General features: G+C 38.3%; 2 protein-coding genes across 7 annotated transcripts in view; both read right to left on the bottom strand.

Moving 5' to 3' along the window:
* Positions 1–21,716, bottom strand: part of RCBTB2 (RCC1 and BTB domain containing protein 2) — a 44,388-nt gene that overhangs the window by 16,725 nt on the left and 5,947 nt on the right. For 2 of the 6 annotated variants that reach the window (XM_063595957.1, XM_008963828.4), the window contains exons 2-7: positions 9,877–10,032; positions 9,496–9,646; positions 7,020–7,186; positions 6,307–6,465; positions 6,061–6,168; positions 4,919–5,061 (exon numbers count right to left, since the gene is read on the bottom strand). In XM_063595957.1, coding sequence (XP_063452027.1) covers positions 4,919–5,061; positions 6,061–6,168; positions 6,307–6,465; positions 7,020–7,186; positions 9,496–9,646; positions 9,877–10,002 — 854 coding nt within the window. In that variant the 5' untranslated portion in view covers positions 10,003–10,032. Of the gene's footprint in view, positions 1–4,918; positions 5,062–6,060; positions 6,169–6,306; positions 6,466–7,019; positions 7,187–9,495; positions 9,647–9,876; positions 10,033–11,576; positions 12,428–16,177; positions 16,243–16,587; positions 17,097–18,944; positions 19,044–21,716 lie in introns of those variants that run through there. The other 4 variants (XM_063595956.1, XM_055096767.2, XM_055096769.2 and 1 more) reach the window with 4 other exon arrangements.
* LOC134728839 (uncharacterized) lies at positions 243–1,139 on the bottom strand. Its single transcript, XM_063595958.1, has one exon. It carries the CDS (start codon positions 991–993, stop codon positions 367–369), a length of 627 nt encoding a protein of 208 aa, XP_063452028.1. The 5' UTR covers positions 994–1,139; the 3' UTR covers positions 243–366.

A 21,716-nucleotide genomic window follows, 5' to 3' on the forward strand; every position in this document is an offset into this window, starting at 1 on the left:
CACGTTATTTCAATTCTTATAATCAGCTTTACCATCTTTTCAAAGAAAAAAAAAGATGAGGGGGAACAGGATACAGGCAGCAATCCTCTCACGGTTTGTGGTTTTGTGTACGTGAAATAAGTTCCTTGGCAGAGCTGAGAACCGAAAAAGGCTTCCTTCCGTGACTAAAAGTGTTTACCAGCTGCTGCAGAACTGTGGGCCTGTGATTTAGCTGAGGAACTCATGATTTAGCTGGAGAGAGAAGTCCAGATCTGTGACTTTGCAAATAATTCCCAAATGACATCAGTGTGGCCCTGACTACAAGTCTCCAGTGAGTAAGGAAAAATACCTGGGGGCTCCTCAGGGAATATTTCAAGTAAAAGGGAACTAACTGGGCCATGTATGCTTTGGACTGGCCAGAGCCGTGGAATAAGAGTGTGTGAGGTGGAGAGCAATGCAGGACCAACATGCAGGCAGAGCTGGAGACGGCAGGATGGCAGAGAGCAGCATCATCGTACAAGACCTGACAGGGACGGAGGCCAACGCCGGGATCGGAGGGCAATGAGGCTTGCCAGGAACAGTGGCGTCGGCTTCAATCCAGAGCCGAAGAGTTCTGATTTGATCTGATGTGATAGGCAAATGGGAAACTGCTTTGTAAACAGGGCCATGATGTGAGGAAATGGTATTCTCAGAAAGACTGACCTGGCCACAGTGGTGTGCAAGACAGGCTGCAAGGGAGAGAAAGAATAGTCTGGAAGGCTGGCTGGGGAGGCCAACCCAAGCTAGGCTGCCAAGGAGTAATGAGGGTGGCCTGGATGTTAATGCAGAGGGAGGGAGAGGAGCGGAAGGTGGCCCAGGGGATGAGTCTAAGAAAACCCCCGGCTGGCAGTGCTGAGGGAGGCAGAAGCCGCGCTGGTCAGGTGGCAGGTGTGGGGGCCAATGTACACATAGCTGAGCAATTAATAAAAGGAAAAAGGGCCTTCTGTGTTTGAACCACCTCAATTGTAAAGCCATCTGGCATTCTCTGGGAGCAGGGGAGGTTAGGGCAGCCCAATGAACAATGTGAAGATAAGCATTTGTGAACTGCTCTTCCTTTCTTCAGATTTTAGCACTTTGCAGTGACCTACTAGGCAAAGACTTCTACATTTTTTGGAATCATTTCTGTGTCCTTTGGGGTAATGTTCTATGAAAAATGTCAGTGACTGGAGCACAACAGCATCCTTCACTGATCTGCCCAACATCAGAAAAGCCAAATAATGCGGTTCCTATGTTCCCTTCTGAGATGTTTGTTCTTTGTTATTAGCATCCATGAAAGAGGGTAGCCTCTGCCCCTAGAGCAGCTGGTGACCTGAAGTGGGACACTACTCTCTAGAGAAGGGCTGGGACAGACAGAGCCAAAGGGTGGGTCAGGGAAGGCCATGTGATGCTGCCCGTCCCGGGGCATGGCCTTGTGACATATACCTGGCACACCCGGCTCCACATGGGAAGTCAGGGGTGGGGCGCGGATTTGGTTGGCTGCAGTAGCTGCTACAGGAATGAGAATGCAGAAAGTTTAGAGGGTACTTTCAGGTCTAGGCTTGTGACCCAAGCAACCGCTAAGGAATCCTGCCATTGCCTAAGGTCATCGTTGGTTTTTAAACTGGACTCATACCAAGCAGCAAACACCGACGTTCCAATTTTCCAGCCAGACATGCGACAGACAATGACTATCAACTGAGCTAACCTTTACTGTCAGGATGTCTGGCGTATTTCACACTTTTATTTTGTAGCCAATCTTAATGGGAAAAAAAATCACTACATGTTGATAATAAACAGGTTTTGTGTCACCTTGAGGGAATGATCAACAACAACTGCTGAGCTTATTGGCTATGAAGTACTAGAAATGAAAAAGCAGAGAGTGAGAAAGAATAGAAACTGGAAAACCTTGAGGGGGGTGAAAGGTCATCTGTGAGGGAGAAGAATATTGGAGAAGAAACAGCAAAGATGACAGATCCACAGCAGGGATTCCCAATCCTGGTTTTGTAAGAGCCCAAGTATTATACCAACTACCTCAGAAGTCGAAGAATTATCAGAAATTCAAGGAAAAGTTAGCTTCACATCAGTTTAGTTTAAAATATGCTGTTAGGGAACGTTAAGAACGAAGATACAAATGTTGGTCAATCTGTCCCCAAGGTACTGAAACTTCAGAAAGATTGGATGACTGGATTAGGAGAAGACAATCATTTTAATCATTAAACTTATTTTTATGTAAACATAAATTGCTGACAAATATCAGTATTCTCCATCATAAATAAAATCTTTTTCTGGGAAAGATTTTAAAAGGTTTCCCTTGGATGGTTGTTCCAGCAAAGAAAACAATGTAGACAGATTTCTCCTTCCCACTTCTGTGAACAGGTAACTAAGAACTGAAACCCACCCCACCCCACATTCAATCCAGTTCCTAATTAGTCAGGCTTTCCTGCAATGGGCCGCAGAAGAGTCAGAAGTAAGGCTCCGGGGTTCCCCAGGGATAAGTTATGACATATACTTGACTTTCCCATCCCTGGAAAGGGTGGAGAAGTGCAGAACAAGTCCCAGCACAGACCTATAAACCCCTCCCTCGGAATACGCCCGTGATTGAGTGCCTGGTTGAAACTGTGCAAGTTCAGAAACCACCACTTGAAATTCAAGTACGGAAAACAGAAAATCAGGAACATCTCATTTAAAACATTCATCCATTTTTTTTTTTTTTTTTTTGAGACAGAGTCTCACTCTACTGCCCAGGCTAGAGTGCAGTGTCGCGATCTCACTGCAACCTCCACTTCCTGGGGTCAAGGGATTCTCGTGCCTTAGCCTCCCAAGTAACTGGGATTACAGGCATGTGCCACTGTGCCCAGCTAATTTTTATATTTTTAGTAGAGACAGGGTTTCACCATGTTGGCCAGGCTGGTCTCAAAGTCCTGACCTCAGGTGATCCGCCCGCCTTGGCCTCCCAAAGTGCTGGGATTACAGGCGTGAGTGCCTGGCCCATCCATGATTTTTATAACCAAATTATAATTCAAAAATAACTGCAGTTTAAGAAGACAGAAATGCAACAGATAACTCCCAATGTCCAGTTAAGCAACTTGGCACTCACACAGCTTCCATTCCCATTACCTGCTTCTCTGCTACTTTTTCTTTCTCCCACCTTGACGCCCCACAATCCATCTGCCCCAGTGAGAACCTGAATCAGAAGCCTTGGGTGATCATTCTGGATCAGGGACCAGCAGTGCAATGCAGCAAGTCACTGGTGGGCAATGACGGCAGAATTCTGTGAGACCAGGGATGGATGTGCTAAAGTTCTGGGTAAGTGTAGGAGCACCATAAAAAGTAATGGGCCAGGCCAGGCGCAGTGGCTCATACCTGTAATCCCAGCACTTTGGGAGACCGAGATAAGAGGATCACTTGAGCCCAGGAGCTACCAGCCTGGGCAATGTGGCAAAACCCTGGCCCTGCAAAAAACACAAAAATTAGCTAGGTATGGTGGCATGCTCCTGTAGTCCCAGCTACTCCAGAGGCTAAGGTGGGAGGATCGCCTGAGCTTGGGAAGTCAAGACTACAGTGAGCCGTGATTGCACCACTGCACCCCAACCTGGAAGACAGGGAGACTGTGTCTCAAAAAATAAAAATAAAAAAATAACAGGCCATACAAATCCATCGTTTTTATTTCCATGCCATCTTTATTTGATCCTTTAACTCTGTTTTTCAGTTTAAATGTTAAGTGTCCCTACCAACTGAGGCACTTTTGTGGTTATTCAAAGCCTCAGGACTGTCCCTTCTCTTCTGAGGAGCTCTAAGCTACAAGATATGTGAATGAACAGCTGCAGGCATCTACCTGCACCACCTCCTGCCTCCATTATTGTCCCTCCTCCCAATTCTGAAGGGGCCAGGGGTCTTAAATTTTAAGGTTTTTGGAGAAAAAAGTTTTATTTAACCTATAAAATTAACCTATGTTAAATTGGTTAAACAAAACTTTTAAAACATAGGTTAAAGAAAGTCAGCCAAGTTCACAATACTCAAATGAAAACTGAGGCAGTTGAAAAATGACAATTTGGTTCTTCATTTTCATTGTTAAGTATTCCAACAGAAAATTAGAAAAGAACTGCATATAAATGTGAGCTAATCTGTTTGTCTACATATTTCTTTTAAAATTAAATATAATAAAGATATATGCAGTAAAAACAGCAGCATTCATTTCTACAATGACTGCAACCCTGGTTTAAAAGAAAAGATAATGAAACGTTTTTGCTCTACACTACTATCAGGAAATGAAAAGTGGAAAGGCAGCGATCTGACCATGCTTGAGAAATTCCAAAGGCTTTCAAAAATATCAGAATAACGTGGAAACTAATTCTGGATGTGCTAATTACATAACACAACCTTGCAAACAAGTGCACAAAAGTAAATCTTAATTTCCTAACCATTTTACTCTTCCTCGTATTGACAGCTTGGGAGTTAAAGTAATGAAATAACCCTATCCTTTTCAACTGGCAAATTTCTATGTAGCTGAGTGACCAGCTTTATACCCCATGCAAGGTACCTTTTCCTAAGCCAGGGAAGAGCGACCTTGAATGTTATTGACACCCCCTTAAGAATGTAAAACAGGAAAAGGAGGAGGGCAAAAGGGTGATTTGTAAGGCAGAAGAGTAACAGAATAGCTGTTGCAAGTTTAGTCACTGCAGTTTGCTTAGAATAGCTGTTGGAGGTATAGATGAAACATGGGTAAGTGAAAATAGCATATTTAACATACAATCAACCTCCCCAACAATTCCAAAGCCAATTTTTTTAAAGGAATAAATACTCTTGTTAAATAATATTCTAACACTAGCAGTACATTCCCCACCATTCTCTATATATCTAAGTCCTGTTTAATCACAATCACCAAAGACCAGTGTGGGGACTGTGAAAATGCCCGTGTTACCTGTCCTTTTCCACAGTGACAGGAGTAGGATAGGACTGGTTGCTTTTATTGCCAGTGCCCAACTGCCCATAAGAATTGGCGCCCCAAGCATACACTTGGCCTTCATCTGTTAATACTAATGTGTGTGCGTAGCCACAGGCGACCTGGAAGGAAAAAAATCCACTCAGGACTGCAAATATAAGTAATTATTTCACTGCTTCCACAAAGTAGGTTAAGAATCAAAAATGAAAAAAAAAGGAAGAGGCAGCCTACCCGTAGGAGAGGCAAGCATTAAGTTAACCAACATCCTTCCAGAACATGTGGGCCAGAACTGCAGTAAGATTGCCATGAGTACCCTGGCGTGAGCACCTGCCCCAGTTCACTAGAGCTTTAATACTCACAGAAATCAAGGGGTATGAGGGGAATGTAAGAAACAGACACTTGTATTTTTTAAATAATTATTTTCTTTTTTGATTATAAAAGTAAAACATGTTCAATTTGAAAAATATAGAAAAATATAAATATAAAAGTACTCTGAAGATCAGAGGCATTTTTTTTCTATTTCTATATAGACATAGAGATATGTACCTATAGCATTTTTTTACTGACCATGTTGTATAAGCAGTTCTGTATCTTGCTTCATTTTACCATTACACATAGCAGTTTTCCATATCATTAAAAATTCTTTGTATACAATACATCATCTCCAGCATATATACTTGGCATAATTTATCTAATGATTAACTTACGATTTGATTAGTAAATTCTGTTACACCTATTTTTTTTTATTAAAGTTATCCTCTTTTTATATGTATATGTATCTTCTTAACTAATTCTGTAAGACAGTTACAGGAATTGTTGGTTCCTCAGGGAAATTCCCTAGGAGTAGAACTACAGGTCAAAGGGTATAAAAGCTTTTAAGCTTCCTCAGGAAAGCTTGTAACAATTTATATTCCAAAAGGTATGTGACAGTGCCCTGGAACAGAAATTTTCTGAACAGCTGCAATTTAATTCAAGGAAAAAGAGACTTAACCTTTACTTTAATGAAGACATCCAAGCAGCTAAACTTTTCATCCTGCCAACAAATCTATGTTTTTAATACATTGATATCTTTGCCAGCGAAGACTTAAAAATACACGCATACAAACTGACAGTGGACGTACCCGCTGGACACGGATGCCTTGCAAAGCTGCCACTCTGCAAGGGGTTGGCTGGTTGCCACTGTTGCCGAGTCCAAGCTGCCCGTTTCCGTTGTAACCCCAGACATAGACCTGAGAGAAAATGAGACCCTCAATCCTCTCAAGAGACAAATGGCCAGCAAGCTGTCTGTTATGTGGGACATACCATACTGGCATGAGACTGATGTGGCAAACATGGTTTTTAAACAAGATGTAAAATAACTTCCTTACCTCCCCCGTGTCTACTACTGCCATGCAGCACATCTGCCCACATGCTATGGTCACAACTACTTTATTTTGTAGGCAGCCAGTGACTCTTCGAGGGATTGGCTGATTAACTGTTGATCCAGATCCTACCTGCCCAGAGTTATTATAACCCCAGGCAAATACCTGTTTAAAGGAAAGATCAGTAAATGAAACACATTAATTTATAAACTGTCTCAACTGGACACTGACATGTACTTGTGGCACCAAGTCTTTCCTCTCAAAGTGCTTCACATTCATAAATCCTCACAACACAGGCAGAGAAGTGTTTACAAAATGCATTCTTATACAATGTACATGATTTTATACAATTAGGTTATTGGTGCTATCTATACAAACAGTAATAATTACTATTAAATAAAATGTAACACAAAAGTATCTACTTTGCCCCAGCCATCTTTTCCAGCATTTGGGGATTTTTCTTATTGCAAATAACCTCTTTACTACAGCAACAGAGAAGGAACAATACCTCCTTTTAAATTTTGCAATTATGGAAGACCTTACTACGTACAGGTAAATGTCACAACATCAACACCCTGACTGTGAATTGCTACCAAAAATAAGGCTGAATTTGAGGGAGGTGGTTATTTTAATCAAATGATTGTATTTCCAGGACTACTATAGAAGTCTACATAATCTTATTGAAAAAAATCAATGAGCTTTATGCTGACTGTTCTCACCTCTCCATCAGATGTTAGCACCAAAGAATGGTAAGACCCACAGGCAACTTCAATGACTTGTTTGTTTGACAGATTAGTAGAGATATGACAGGGCACTAAACCATGATTAGTTGTCCCATTGCCCAGCTGGCTATAAGCATTATGACCCCAGGTAAAGACTTCTCCTTCTGAAAATAAAAAGAAAGACAATCAGTTTTTTACAACATCTACTTCGTTATACGAAAATATATGTAGCACAGCTTCCACAAATGAAATCTAAAAATTCAGGTGCAAAAAGCTAATCAACTTCCCCATTCCACCAAAGTCATTCTACAAAAGAATCTATTTGGAAAGTATAAACTGCATTCTACCTCAAAGCAACAAGGTGAAATTTAAATGCATGCAGTTATAATAACTGGAAAATAAGTTTTTAATAAAGAGCAGAGAAAAGGCTGCTGGGAGTAATAGCAAAAACATTAGAATGAAGTCAAATATTAGAAGGCCACTTAACTCCCCTAGGTCTTAATTTCCTTATCTTTAAAATAATCACCAAGTTGATTTTTAAAAATCTTTGTTATTATTTATTGGGTAGCATAATATACAGAAAAGTTAATAAAACATATATGTACAGTTTTATAAATTAGAAAGCACACACCCATGTACTACTACTTAAGTCAAGAAATATAACCTTATAATCACCCCCCAAAAGGCCCTCACATATGCATCTTGCATACAAATGTTTAGTTTTTCCTGTTTTTGAAATTTAAATAAATGGAATCATACAGTTTGTACTCATTTCATCTGTATTTTCCAGCATGTTGTCTCTTAGTGTTATATTCTGAATAGTGACTTCTCATTTATCTTCCGGTTTACTAATTTTACTAATTTGCTGTGTTCAAACTGCTACAAAATTTGTCCACTGAATTTTCATTTTGATAATCATATTGTTCATCTGGATCTTTTCAAATCTTCTATAATCCCTGCAGATTATTTTCAAGCTCATTTTAATTTCTTCAAATAATAAATACAGCTGTCTTATAATTGGTGTCTGATAATTTTAATGCCTGATATTTAGTAATCCGTTCTTGCTGTCTGTTGTTTCTTCTGGTTCCCATTCATGGTACCTTGTTTCCTTGCATAGCAAGCCCCCCTTATCTGCAGGAGATACATTCTAAGACTCTCGTACTGAACCTGTATACACTGTTTTTCCCTATACGTATATACTTATGATAAAGTTTAATTTGTAAGTTAGGCATAGTAAGAGATTAACAACAATAACTAATAATCAAAGAGAACAATTACAAAATGTACTGTTCACAATGTCACAGATAGAAGATTTTTTCTTACCATAAATCTTAACAACCTCAGCATGGAAACTCTCCATTTTTCATTTAAAGCAAGAACCGTATGGTTTCTCTTTGGCATATCCAAATTGCAAGCATCACTACTCTTGCACTTTGGGGCCATTATTAAGTAAAATAAGGGTGACTTGAACACAAGCACTATGAAACCAAGAGAGTCAATCTAATAACTGAGACAGCTACTAAGTAACTAACGGGTGGGAGTGTCTATGGCAGAGACGCTGGACAAAGGAATGATTCATGTCCCAGGTGGGATGGAGCAAGATGGTGAAATATCACCCTACTCAGAATGGCACACAATTTAAAACTTATGAATTGTTTATTTTGGAAATTTTACATTTATACTTTCAGACCACAGTCAACTGCAGGTAACTGAAACTTGAGAAAGTAAAACCAAGGATAACGGGAGACTACTGTATATCTGGTTATCTCTGACTATGTGCTGCCTATTGCTACTGAACAATTATTTTGGTTAATTCTCTCAGGCCTAGGATAAAGGTGCCTTCCCCTAGAAAGGATCTGCATTAACTTCTATCATGCCCTTAAGGCACTTGCCATCCAGTACCTTGAATAAATTCAAGGGTTGAGATTTCTTGGACCGTTCAGTCTTGATGTGAATTAAACTACAAATCCATGGTTACAACCTTTTGGGGAGAAGTTTTATTTATTTTCTTCCTTTTTTCCTCCTTGCTTCACTCAGAGCAAGGAATTTTTCTAGTCAATCCCTTATGAAGTGGCTAATCCCTACTACTAATGCCAACTACAGCCATCAGTCACTCTTTAGTGTAAGAATCACAGAATGCTAAGAGTTGGCGGGGGGATGTTGGACACAAGGTTTAGTCTTTCAATTCATAGATCAAGAATCCAAAGTTCAGACAGACTTGCCAAAGTCCACAATCAGTTCGTCAGTGTTTACTGGGCTTATAGCATTGTCATTCATACATCTAAAATGCCAATGATTCCTAGATTCCATCTGCCACATCACCTTATGCTGGCATTCAGATACATTCATGTTTTATGGTATGCAAAACATAGTCAATTTCACAGGAAGAGCTAGCAACTCTCAACCAATTAAACAATGTTCTCAAGGGCAGCTGCGAATAAAGCTGAAATTCTACATGGGGTTCCTAGGTTACCTGTTGTTGCAAGGACAATATGTGGACCACTCCCATAGCTGAGGCAGGCTATTTTTTTGCCATTTAAAGAATCCAGTCTCCGAGGTTCAATGGTGCTCTGGACGTCACCTAACCCCAAACAGCCACAGCAGTTTGTGCCAAGCACAAAAATCTATGGGAAAAACCACTGTTAGTTCAAGCAGTTCTATTTCTAACAAATCTATAAATTACATCCAAACAGGAATCATCTTCCTTAAGCAAACTGCTTCTTTATATAATAAATAAAACCTAATTTCCGTGCTTTTTTTTTTAACCTTTTATTCCTTAGTTCCCCCAAGATCTTCAATTTGGCAAATCCATTTCTAAAAATGTGAGTAGCTGATTTATTTTCTTCAAAATTACCTCATCATTTACTGTAGTGTATAAAACTTCATTGCCAGCACTGCCAAAGACACAAGCCTGACGAATTAACTGTAGTTCTTCTTCAGAACAAAGGGAAAAAATTGGCCACTTTCCCACATCTAACATCTTCAAAGATGACAGAGTAGCCTGTACTGGCTGAAAAGGAAAAAATATATGTTGAAATGACAAATTAAAAAGTGAATTTTCTCTGCCCCTTCAGTTCTGTAGAAGAGGGTGAACACTGGTTTTGGGAGGAACACACTGCATCCATTTTTGAGAGGCCTCTCGCAGCTGCAGGGATTGCCTCTGCCAGCTGCTTTTGGGAGGCTCACAGCCATCGAGCAGCGGAGGCCCGGATGGAACCAGGTCTCCCCTACTCATTGTCCTCAAGGACACAGGAGTCATCCAAAGCTGGGCTTCTGGGAACTGAATGTTCAGCAGATACTTTAAATATTGGCTATGTCTTAAAAGTAGCTGTGGAAACTAGGCTGGTTGTAAAAGCAAGAGAGACAGAGAGAGAGAGAGAGAGAGCTGCCATGTCATCTGCTGCCTAAGTCAAGAACAATGCTTGGTAAAGAACAACGCTGAAAATGACACCAAGGAAATGGTCCGAAGTTTTAGTTCATGGGCAAGCTTTACTTGGCCTTCAGTTTAAGGAATTGGTGGGTTTCCTCATCCCTCAAGGAAGTTTGGGGGTTGACAGGAATTAACACCCAGAAAACACGTGTACTTGTTTGTTAAGGCAGCCGTAACAAAGTAGTGACAAACGAGGTGGCTTAACCAACAGAAATTTACTGTCTTATGGTTCTGGAAACTGGAAGTCCAAACTCAAGGTATCAGCTAGCTAGCTCCTTCTGAGGGCTGTGAGGGAAGGATCTCTTCCAGGCTGTGCTTCTCAGCTTGTGGATGGCTGTCTTCTCCCTATGTCTGTTCACATCATCTCCCCCCATGCCCTGCATATCTCTGCATCTAAATTTCCCCTTTTTATAAGGACACCAATTATATTGGATTAAGGTCCACCCTAATGACCTCATCTTAACTAACCACATCTGCATTGACCCCATTTCCAAATAAGTTGCACTGTGAGGTACTGGCTGTACTTCAACACATAAATGTTGCAGGGTCACAATTAACCCCCTAACAGCATACATTAAGATCATGAGCACCCACACTCCTATAAGAGGAAGTTATAAATTTGTTTGAAAGAGTTTTACCTATTTGCTACTTAGGAGGCATTTTTATTGATATACTTTTCAACTTGCCAACATTTTGTAGGTTATAATAAGATACATAAACAGCCAATATGTCTATCAAATGGCATGTCTGCTATTTCCCACAGCATCAACAAACTTACACATTATTTAAAGCAACAAAGATTTTCTAAGGCCTCTCTTTCCCATCAGTTATTAAATCAACCTTACTGGGAATGTGGTCTGGTGTATAACTGAGTGGACTATCCACTTACCTTCTACAGATCTGAACACCTACTTGTCCCTTCCACCTTAGGAGAGCACAAGTCAGCAACTCTGCTCTTCTCAAGTCCACACTATTAACTTAGTAAGCCTCCCCTGTCCTCATTACCATGAATTTCTCTGGGGCCACCTTCACAGACTCCTGAGTACACTTCAGGAGGACAGAGACCGAGTCTTTCACCACCGTGTCATCCATCCCTTGAAAGGAGCTAACAATGCAATACCTACCTTTGTGTTGGTTAATGAACAAGCAAATGAATGGCTGTGACTCATTTCCAGATTCACAGCCCTCCTTTCCATCTCATCCTCTGTAACTCCTTCACACGGAAGCCATTCTGAAAACTGGGCCCCAAATCCCTGCTCTCGGCTCCAAGCTCTCCATTTCTACTTCACCTGAGCCATATCATCAAACACAACTTTGTTACTAAGTCCTCAAACTTTTAAGTTTCCTTCTGATCACGGCCAACAGTATTAACTTGTATCCAAAGTAAAGTCTGCAGTCAGTAAAGGGAAGCTAGGATGCACAGAGCAGCTGTCCCAATGGCCACTGGACCTAAAGCAAAAATAAGCAGAGCCACCAGCTTTTTTCTTGTAAATAAAGCTTTGTTTTCAGGTTTCTATCTTTTCTGAATAATCTTCATGGCACTATTGAATGCTGTAGCTAAAAAGAGCTCAAAAGATAGTTTTCTGAGAAACCCGAAGAAACCCCAGAGAGGAGCTGCAGTGGGTTGAATGGCTTCCCCCCAAAGTCCAGATCCACCTAGAACCTCAGAAGGTGACTTTGTTTGGAAATAGGGTCTTTGCAGATGTAATGAGTTAAGATGGAGTCATACTGGATTAGAGTGGACCCTACGTCCAATGACTAGTGTCCTTAAAAGAAGACGAGAGGGCACACAGTGACGCACAGGGAAGAAGGCCAGGTGACAACAGACACAGGGACTGCAGTAATGCATCTGGAAGTCAAGGAGCAGCAAGGATTGCTGGGGGCCACCACCAGAAGCTGAGAAGATTCTTCCTGAGAGATATCGAGGGAGCATTGCCCTGATGATGCCTTGATTTCAGACTTCTGGCCTCCAGAACTGTGAGAAAAGAAATTTCTGTTGTTTGAATTGTAGTCATTTGTTACAGCAGCACAAAGAAACTAACAGAGAAGACAAGCAGCTTGTCCCTGCTATCAGCATCACCCTGTGAGTTAATGGCAGAGCCTGTACCAGGGCTAAGCTCTCCTGATGCCAAATCTAGTCATGTTCCCTCACGTGCCACTTGGATCATAAGACCTTGCCCTAAGAAGGACACCTTCTGTTATCTTTTGGGCAACACCAACAGTTGGTTCTCCCATTCACTTTTGAAACAGTGCTTACTGTTTCTGCATTTACTTTAATTACAGAGTACTTTGCAAAAAAAAAAAAAATATATATATATATATACCTCTTAGAGGTAGGAAAATCCACAGGCATTTCCTACAGGACAACCTTAATTTGGAATTTGGAATTCAAAAAAAAATCTCACATATGTAAGAAGTTCCAGTTATATGCAAGTGTAAAACTATGTCCCCAATTTTATTATATATATAATTTTAGGAACACAGTGTTCTATGGTGATGTTACATTAATCGAGGAATCCAAGAATCTTTATTTAAAATTTGTATTTCTTCTCTATGACACTTGGTTTACTGAAAAAAGAGCAACTTGCCCAAGGCCACAATAGAGCTAAGGATGGAATTTTGTTACGTTAGCTTTTAGTTAAGCTTCTACTTTAAATTACCCCACCACTCAATATCATGAAGAAATCTTATTTTCTATGAGGCCTTCGTTTTTAATTTTTTTCCTATTTTAAGTCTGTAAATTTCCAAAAGAACAAGGTTTAGGAAGTGGAAAAAGTATTTAATGTAGATGTTAATAATCTAATAATGTCTATATCTTATATCTTATTTCTGATCTTCACAACAATTGTAGGACATAGATATTATTATCCTCATGTTACCTATGAGGAAACTGGGGCACAGGGAGACTAAGTAATCTTTCAAGATCACTAGCTTCTCAGTGGATGAGCCAGATTAAAGCCCAGAGTTCTTTCCACATATCATCTGATTGTTGAGTAAAAAGTTTACATAAACTGTGATACTGCTGGTAGACCTAGTGTTTGCTTGCATCTGCAGGGCTTTGGCTATTCTCAGACTCCTTAAGGAACAGGCAATAATACCAACTGTGGGTTGTCTTCCACAAACAGCACACATGGAAAGATACAATGACTGACGGCTATTTCATTTTTCCCTTGCAAGCAGAGTTTTATATTTCATCCTGCTCTGCTATAAAATCAAGTGGTTTTCTGGATGTCTAGAATCAGGCTGTAAATTCCAGCCAGCTCTTACATACCTGTCTACAAATGATTAGTTCTAGGCTTTCTTCCTGGCCCACCTGTATAAAAACCTATGGTACCCAGCCCGTAACTCTACTGGCTACTGGGATTCCAATGCGTGTGTTTTCTTTAATGAAACCTCCAGTCTGTAAGTTTTATGAAATGATGCTACAAGTCAAGAGAATGTGGGATCTGATAGTATCATTGACTAAGGTACAAAAATAAGACATGATCATTCCCTTCAAGGAGGTCACAATTTAATAGAAAACAAATAATTACAATATAACCTAAGTACAACAGAGATGTGAATACATTGCTTTTAATTTCTGGCAGAAGGCTGGCTGTTGGAAGTTAGTCATCAAAGACTCAATTTTTAAGTTTGTTAGGGCAACTATTACATAGGGAACTGATGACTAAATTTATAAAATGCATGTATTTGCATTTTTTGAAGTACATATTTAATACAGGCTGAGCATCCCTAATTCAAAAATCTGAATCCAAAACCCAAAACTTTTTGAGCACCAATTATGATGTTCAAAGGTCCTGCTCAAAGGAAATGTTCACTAGAGCATTTCAGATTTCAGGTTTTCCGGTTAAAGATATTCAACTGGTAAGTATAATGCAAATATTCAAAAATTAAAAAAAAAATCTGAAATCCAAACACTTCTGGTCCCAAGCATTTCGGATAAGGGATACTCTGCCTGTGTCAGTCTCAAGGAATTACAGCATCTTTGTTCACAGAAGCAATATACATTCTTCTGTCCAGCACACTCATGAAACAATGTAGGATTCACACAATAGTCCCCCGTAGGAGCCTCAATCTATCTGCAGCCATTCTGCATGACAGCAGCTGTCTCTGCAGAATGACCCAATCAACTCCGTGCCCAACTGTCAAGTAAGAAACTGGCTGAGCAAGAGCCAAGTATGGTCAAGAGAAAAATCTGTATGGGGAAAAAAGCACTACTAAGGAATGAGAGCATGGCAATATGGTGTCCCTAGAATTCAGTCCTGGTTTGGCACAGGTAACCTTCCTTACTGCAAATAACACTACCGCAGGTGATAATTAACCCAGACTGGCTTTCTTTTACTACTTTTCTCACATCTAGTCCACCTCCCCTTCCTTCAAGACCTGGCGTCTGTTTGAGAAATGTCAAGTAGTGAAATTTTAATATTAGCTCAAGGAAAACATAATTAAGGAAATACATCTGCCACAAAATTAGAGACCAAATTGCACTTTATTATTCCTTTGAGTGTGTGATACCTGTATAACTATGCTTCTCCAGCAATATGAAGAATCGAGTGTATAACCAAACTTCACTTAATTACAGACAGCTATCAAGTTGTTGCAATTCAATTTAAAATACAGTATATTTAAAGAGAATCAAAATTACGTTAGGCATACCTAGCAAAAAAGAGTTAAGAAAAAATGCCAACACCTCAACTTTTGAGTACTTCCTAGCATTATAACACTTCATATATATTCATTATATTCATTATATCTTATAAATATATTCACTATGTAGTATGCATTATATCATATTCATTCATTCATTATAACACTTTGTATATATATTTGTATATGTTCAATCACTATGTAGTAATAATATAGTAATTTCATTGCTGATTCTGTGAATCTATTCTTTATTTTATGAAAGCTGTTCCTAGGAAAAATTAGGAATTTTTCTGTTAACATTTTTGTAGGACTCTCGAGTTCTATACATTACTTTTGTAAGCTACTTTTGGACTTTCCTACAAGGGCTCACAAATGAACACTTAAGTCTGCACACGGTAATGCTACAGTTTAGTTTCAAAAGCTTTGCCATCTTTGTATACAATGCGGGCTTTGCATAATTATTTACAGTTTTATTGAATTTTGACCTGATTTTATTAAATAATAGTGAGTTAATATTAAGCTGTTAATAGCAATAAGCAGATATTATGTAAATTTAACAAAATAACACAAGATGGAAATCAATATGTGTGCAGGAAGATGTGAGGCTTTTAACAACAACTGGACACTGAGTAGACATAAGTTGGTTGACTGTCATGTTCAGATGTGATGAAGAAAGAAATTAAAGAATGTCTATGATGAATTGAGAACATATCATCTAAGATCAGACAGTTTATAATTTTAAAAATCTCTGGGAATGGGATAAACATTGATCAACTCATAGCCTCTTGCAGGCCAGCACTGTCTGAAAGCAGGGGATGGCCTTTGCACCTCATCTGTCACTGTCACCATCGCTGGGAGCCCTTTCTCTGAACCTGAGGTATATCAGTTTCCTGCTGGCCCCTTCAGCATTCTCCATACCCACAACGATTATCTGTTGGCATCTCAGTGATTACACTGTGAGCCCCTCAAAGATAGATAGTATCTCATGGATTTTCCTATCGGTGACCAATAGGTGCTTCATGAAGTATGTTTCATGCAACAGAACACACATGCTCCAAGGGCATGATTTTTTTCTAACCTTGCCACTGTCTCCAGAGAAAAGAGGAAGTTCTTCTTCCATATGGACTCAGTCCTGGGCAGTCCCTGAGGAAAAAGTATGTGGTAAAATCAGGATCCCTTATGTTCGATGGAACCAGGCAGGTTAAAATTACTTTACTTCTAATTAGCAGGGAAAATAAGCTAAGCTCAAATGTTGTGAAAGGACGATAAAGGAATTAAGCTTTAGGCATGGGAATTAACAGCTATAAAACTCCAAAAATGTTTTAACTGTTCTGGAACTACTGGATGGCCTCTTACGGGAATCTTCCTGCTGAGGTCTGAAAAAGTAGTCTCAAAATTCACATGGGTCCTTAACTCTATAAAGGAAATCAGTAGAAAATTTTCATTTCAGAGTTGACTTCCTGTGATAAGGAAAAATAAATTTTAGACCTTTGTCAACTTTTCTCTGGGATTGGAAAGTTCCAAATCACGGGGAAGAGCGGACATCAATTCTCAGCTCCACAGAAGAATATATGATTTGCTAAGCTGGAAAAAAAAAAGGAGAAATGAATGAAAATGATGAAAAAAATGAATGAATGAATGTGGCTTTGTTGTTCTGGACTTAATGAAAAATCTGAAACAACAGCCATCAAATATGTAGCAATGCACTAAATGTTCTTGCCTTAATAACCATGCCCACATCACCTACTTTCTACCAGGTAAAAGTAACAGCAGGAGCAGCTCTAGCAGAAGCTATGCAATATGTCTGGACTGTGGTTTAATCATTATGTAGTTAACGATTTCATCATTAAAAATAAATAAAAATAAAATATTCTCTCTCCTCCAAAAAGCAATTTAATAAGGCTGTATTTAATGATGTTGCTTTTTCTAATTGACGAGCTAGGGTCTATTTACTTAAATACAATCTATTATTTCAGGTACTAACATCAGAACATTTTATCTGGTATTTTCTACAGTAGAGTGAGAGCCTCATAATAGACAGATAAAAACAATAATCAAAATACGGCCAAGTCTAAACAGTGTTCCTTATCAATGTTTTCTATGCCCTTGAGGATATTAGTAATTTTTTTCCTCAGCTATAAAAAGATCTCTCAGAATACGAGAAATCATAATTTATTCAGAATTATTATAACTTAAAATTATGAAAATTAATAGCGAAGTATTACTTTCTAACATGTGGAAACAAGTAAAAAAGATATGCTTGCTTTTTAGAAGATTACTTAGAAGTTTCTCACTTAAAAATTTATAAACCGATCTGATTGACAATATGGAAAGATATTCTGTCATTTTAATTAATACTTACTACATATTATCTATGGCATCTTAGCAGATCTGTTAAAATCCTAATTTTCTCTAAGACCCAGCATGACTGCCACTGAGATTTACATCAATGTGGATCCTGATTACCCAAATGGGCTGGGACCTCTTCTCTGTATTTCCACAGCACTTTTTGTTTTGTTTTTAACTACATTGAAGGCATTTTTCAAATTCTGCCTCATATGACAGTTATTCTTGTATGATGTACCTTGTCTATTAATTGGTAAGTTCTTCAAAAGGGCAGACGATTCCTTCATTGCTATAACCCACAGCCCATGGCTCAGAGTAAAACGCAACGTATTCATACAAAGCATCCTTAGAACCCAGCTTTTTGTATACTGGAACTGGCCTGTAACCAAAGTTCCCTCTCCTTCTGCCTCACCCTACCAGGAAACACTTTTTCCATATTTGCCCCAAGTTTACTGGAATAAAAAATAAAAGGAGAGGAGAAGAAAGAGGGAGAGAAGAGAAAAAAGGAGAAGGGACCAAGTAGAGATGTGACTGCCCCTCACTGCACTACCCTAGGCCCCTTTCGTTCCTAGCAGAAGGGAAATCTTGCTAATGTGCTAAAATCATGAAAAACTGATCCTGGGCTTTTGAGTAGGAAATAACCTCTTTTCAGTGTCTTTTATCAATTTCAAGTAAAATTAAACTCTTTAAAATTAGAATGGTAGGAAAACAGGCCATTCTGTTTATCTGACATCAGGTTAAGACATAATTGTATGTATGTCATGGAAATTACCACATTCAAAGAAATGACGTGCAGGATTCAAATTGAATGAAATGTAAGATTAACATAATTTCATATTTGTCAATCAGAAAGTCCTTCAAGATTTAAAAATAAATCAAGATTAATTACTATTGTATAATACTATTAAAAAGTGTTTTGAATTTTTTAGCATTGTGGGAGATGGTTGGCTTTTTTTTTTTTTTACATTATTTCAATGTGATGCATACATAATAAAGAAAACTATCATCCCCAATTTGCATGTATAGTTTGTGCACTACACGTGGAGATTACCTTACCCTGTTATCCATGTGATTTCACCAGGCTATTAACAATATGTTGATATATATACTTAAAATAACAATTCACAATATACATACAGAAAGCCATATCCATGATGTGATAAAATGTATTCTAAATAACAACAGCAATAACAACAGTAAAAATAAAGTTATTCTGTGCCAGGCACTAAGTACCTCACCTTATTTAATCTTTATAATATCCAAATGAAACAGGTTAATCATTGCCTCCATTTTATTCACACATTTCAGTAACGTGACCAATAGTCACCAACCAATCAGTGTCAGAGCCAGTATTTGAACCAGGACTATTCCAAAGCCCTTGTTTTGGGACCCTCCACTGTATTTCAGGGCTAGATACTTTAAGTTTTTCTTGTGTACATTCTCAACAGTTCTATTTTATACTGACTGGCTGGGAGCATTCCCTCCAAAAACTTTTGTACCTGATTGTTTTAAATTTCTGGAACCCAGTATTCAGTCATCTTTAATCCTGTTCCTTTTAGATCCTTGTAAAGTTGTCTTCTAGAGCAAAGTTAATGTGACTGGAAATATAAATACACAAATAAATTCTATTAGAGAAAAACAGAAGGAAAAGAATATACTGTCTTGCACATTTAACAATCCATTCTTTATCTGAGAAAAATACAGCTTAAAAATTGTATCTGTGCTATCTACTATTAAAAAGTCAGCAGCAGAGATGCTCTATTATAAAAATACTAAAGTTATAAAATGTAACTTTAGAATATCATACTTTATAAGCTTCAGGAGAGGGTTTCAACAATTTGGACACTGAAACACATGAAAAAATGCACACTAAGGAGAATTTAATCTATAGTATTTCCATATGGAAAATAAAAGAGAATCCATGTGGAAATGTAAAAAAAAGCAAAACTTTCAAACTTTTAGAAGTATAGAAATATATTTATGACCTCAGAGCAGTTAAAGATTTCATACATAAGACAGGAAAGCATAAAACACAAAGAAAAGAGAAGTAAACTTGAACAAAGGGAAAAATATGCCACAGAATGGGGGAAGATATTTGTAACATACATAATGGACAGCTTGGAAAGGATCCATACACAAAATATATAAAGAATGCCTGCAAATCAGTAAGAATAAAACAAACAACACAATTCAAAAGTGAGCAAAGGATTCATGTTATATATATATATATATATATATTCAGTTATATATGTATATATAACTGAAATTTCACAAAATAATTCTTACTCCTCCTACATGAGATGCTTGATATCTTTTCCATTTTTCTACTTTACGCTATTTTATTCTACCCTACTCTATCCTATTTTATCCTGTTCAATTTCATTTTAAAAGAAAATGCTGATCTCAGCCCACTAATTTCCAGATCACTAACAAGTCCTGCAATTTTAGCAACACTGCCCTAGATAAACTCAAGAGCATACACACAAATATTCCCAATAGCAAAAAGCAAGAAAGAACAAATTGATCAACAAAACCAATAAACTGTGGCATATGCATACTATATAGCTATTAAAATAAATTATCTAGAATCAAAACAGGTATATCTACAAAACAATGTTCACCAAAATCACTAAGTCACAAAATGATACATATGGTATCATTTGATAACATTTGATATTTGATAACATTTTAAAACATGCAGAAGACAGTACTATTTTAATGTGTTATGGATACCAACATATGCATGGCTAGACTTTGATGGGAATTTTTTCGTGGGGAAGTTTTGGTGGAGGGAATACCAAAGATAAAAGGTCCCATGTAACTCTGTCAATGAATTGGTATGCTACAGCTTTTCCATCTGACAAGATGGTTTTCAAGATTTTAAGCTTAAATTAATCATCTCAGGATGGAGAGATTAAGGTTACCCAATGTTAAAGAAAATAAACTCTTAAAATGAGAATGCTATCATTCTAATTTTGCCTTTACCAAGGACATGGAAACTCAATAAACGTTTGGTAATGAAAACTCATAAACTATAATTTCTTTAGCCATCTGTAAAATAAAATTGAATCAATACCCTAGGAAGGCCAGGCATGGTGGCTCACACCTGTAATCCCAGCACTTTGAGGATCGCTTGAGGCCCCCAAAAGTTTGAGACTAGCCTGGGCAACATAGGAAGACACTGTCTCTACAGAAAACTTAAAAATTAGCTACACGTGGTAGTACACGCCTGTAGTCCCAGCTACTCGGGAGGCTAAGATAGGTGGATCGCTTGAACCCAGGATGTGGAGGCTGCGGTGAACCATGATCACACCACTGCACTCAGCCCGGGTGACAAAGATCTTATCTCAAAAAATAAAAAATAAATAATTTTTTTAATGAGCTATGATCGCACCACTGCACATTAGCCTAAGCAACAGAGCAAGACTGTGTCTCTAAGAAAATAAAAATAGCCTGGGCGCGGTGGCTCATGCCTGTAATCTCAACACTTTGGGAGGCAGAGATGGGAGGATTAATTGAGGTCAGAAGTTTGGAGACCAGCCTGGCCAACATGGTGAAACCCCATCCCTACTAAAAATACAAAAATTAGCCAGGCGTAAGAGTGTGTGCCTGTAGTCCCAGCTACTTGGGAGGCTGAGGCAAGAGAATCACTTGAACTTGGGAGGCAGAGGTTACAGTGATCCAAGATCACACCACTGCACTCCAGCCTGGGTGACAGAGTGAGACTCCATCTCAAAAAATAATAATAATAAATAGATTTTTTTAAATAGGAGGATTAAATAACATATCCAATGAGTAGCATTTATACTATTGTACCTGTAAGAAAAATCCAAAATAGTTAAAAAAATGTTTAATATCAGTGTATTAAAATGGCAAAAATGTGCTTTCTACTTATGGTCTAAATCTGCTTACAAATGTCCCCCCTTTTCTGCATAGGAGGGCAATGTTTCTTGTAGAGCCAGGGCAGAAGCTGGCAACAGTATTGGGAAGATTTTCTTCATAGTGACAGTGTTACAGCATAAGATCATCTCATATCATCTTACTATAGGATGACAGTAATATTATCTTACTATCTTACTATGTGTTACTTTATTAGTTTTTCCCTTATATGTTTGTTTTGGGATATATGACTTGGCTCATATATATATATGAGATATATATTTATATTAAAAGGTGCTTTGTTCTTTGCAAAACAGTCTCCTATGTTATTTCCTCATTTTATTAAAATGTAACCTAAAACTGTTTTTACAGAATCTTATTGTACTAATGTT

This window comes from Pan paniscus, chromosome 14, assembly GCF_029289425.2.
Source record: "Pan paniscus chromosome 14, NHGRI_mPanPan1-v2.0_pri, whole genome shotgun sequence".
Classification (NCBI taxonomy): Eukaryota; Metazoa; Chordata; class Mammalia; order Primates; family Hominidae; genus Pan; species Pan paniscus.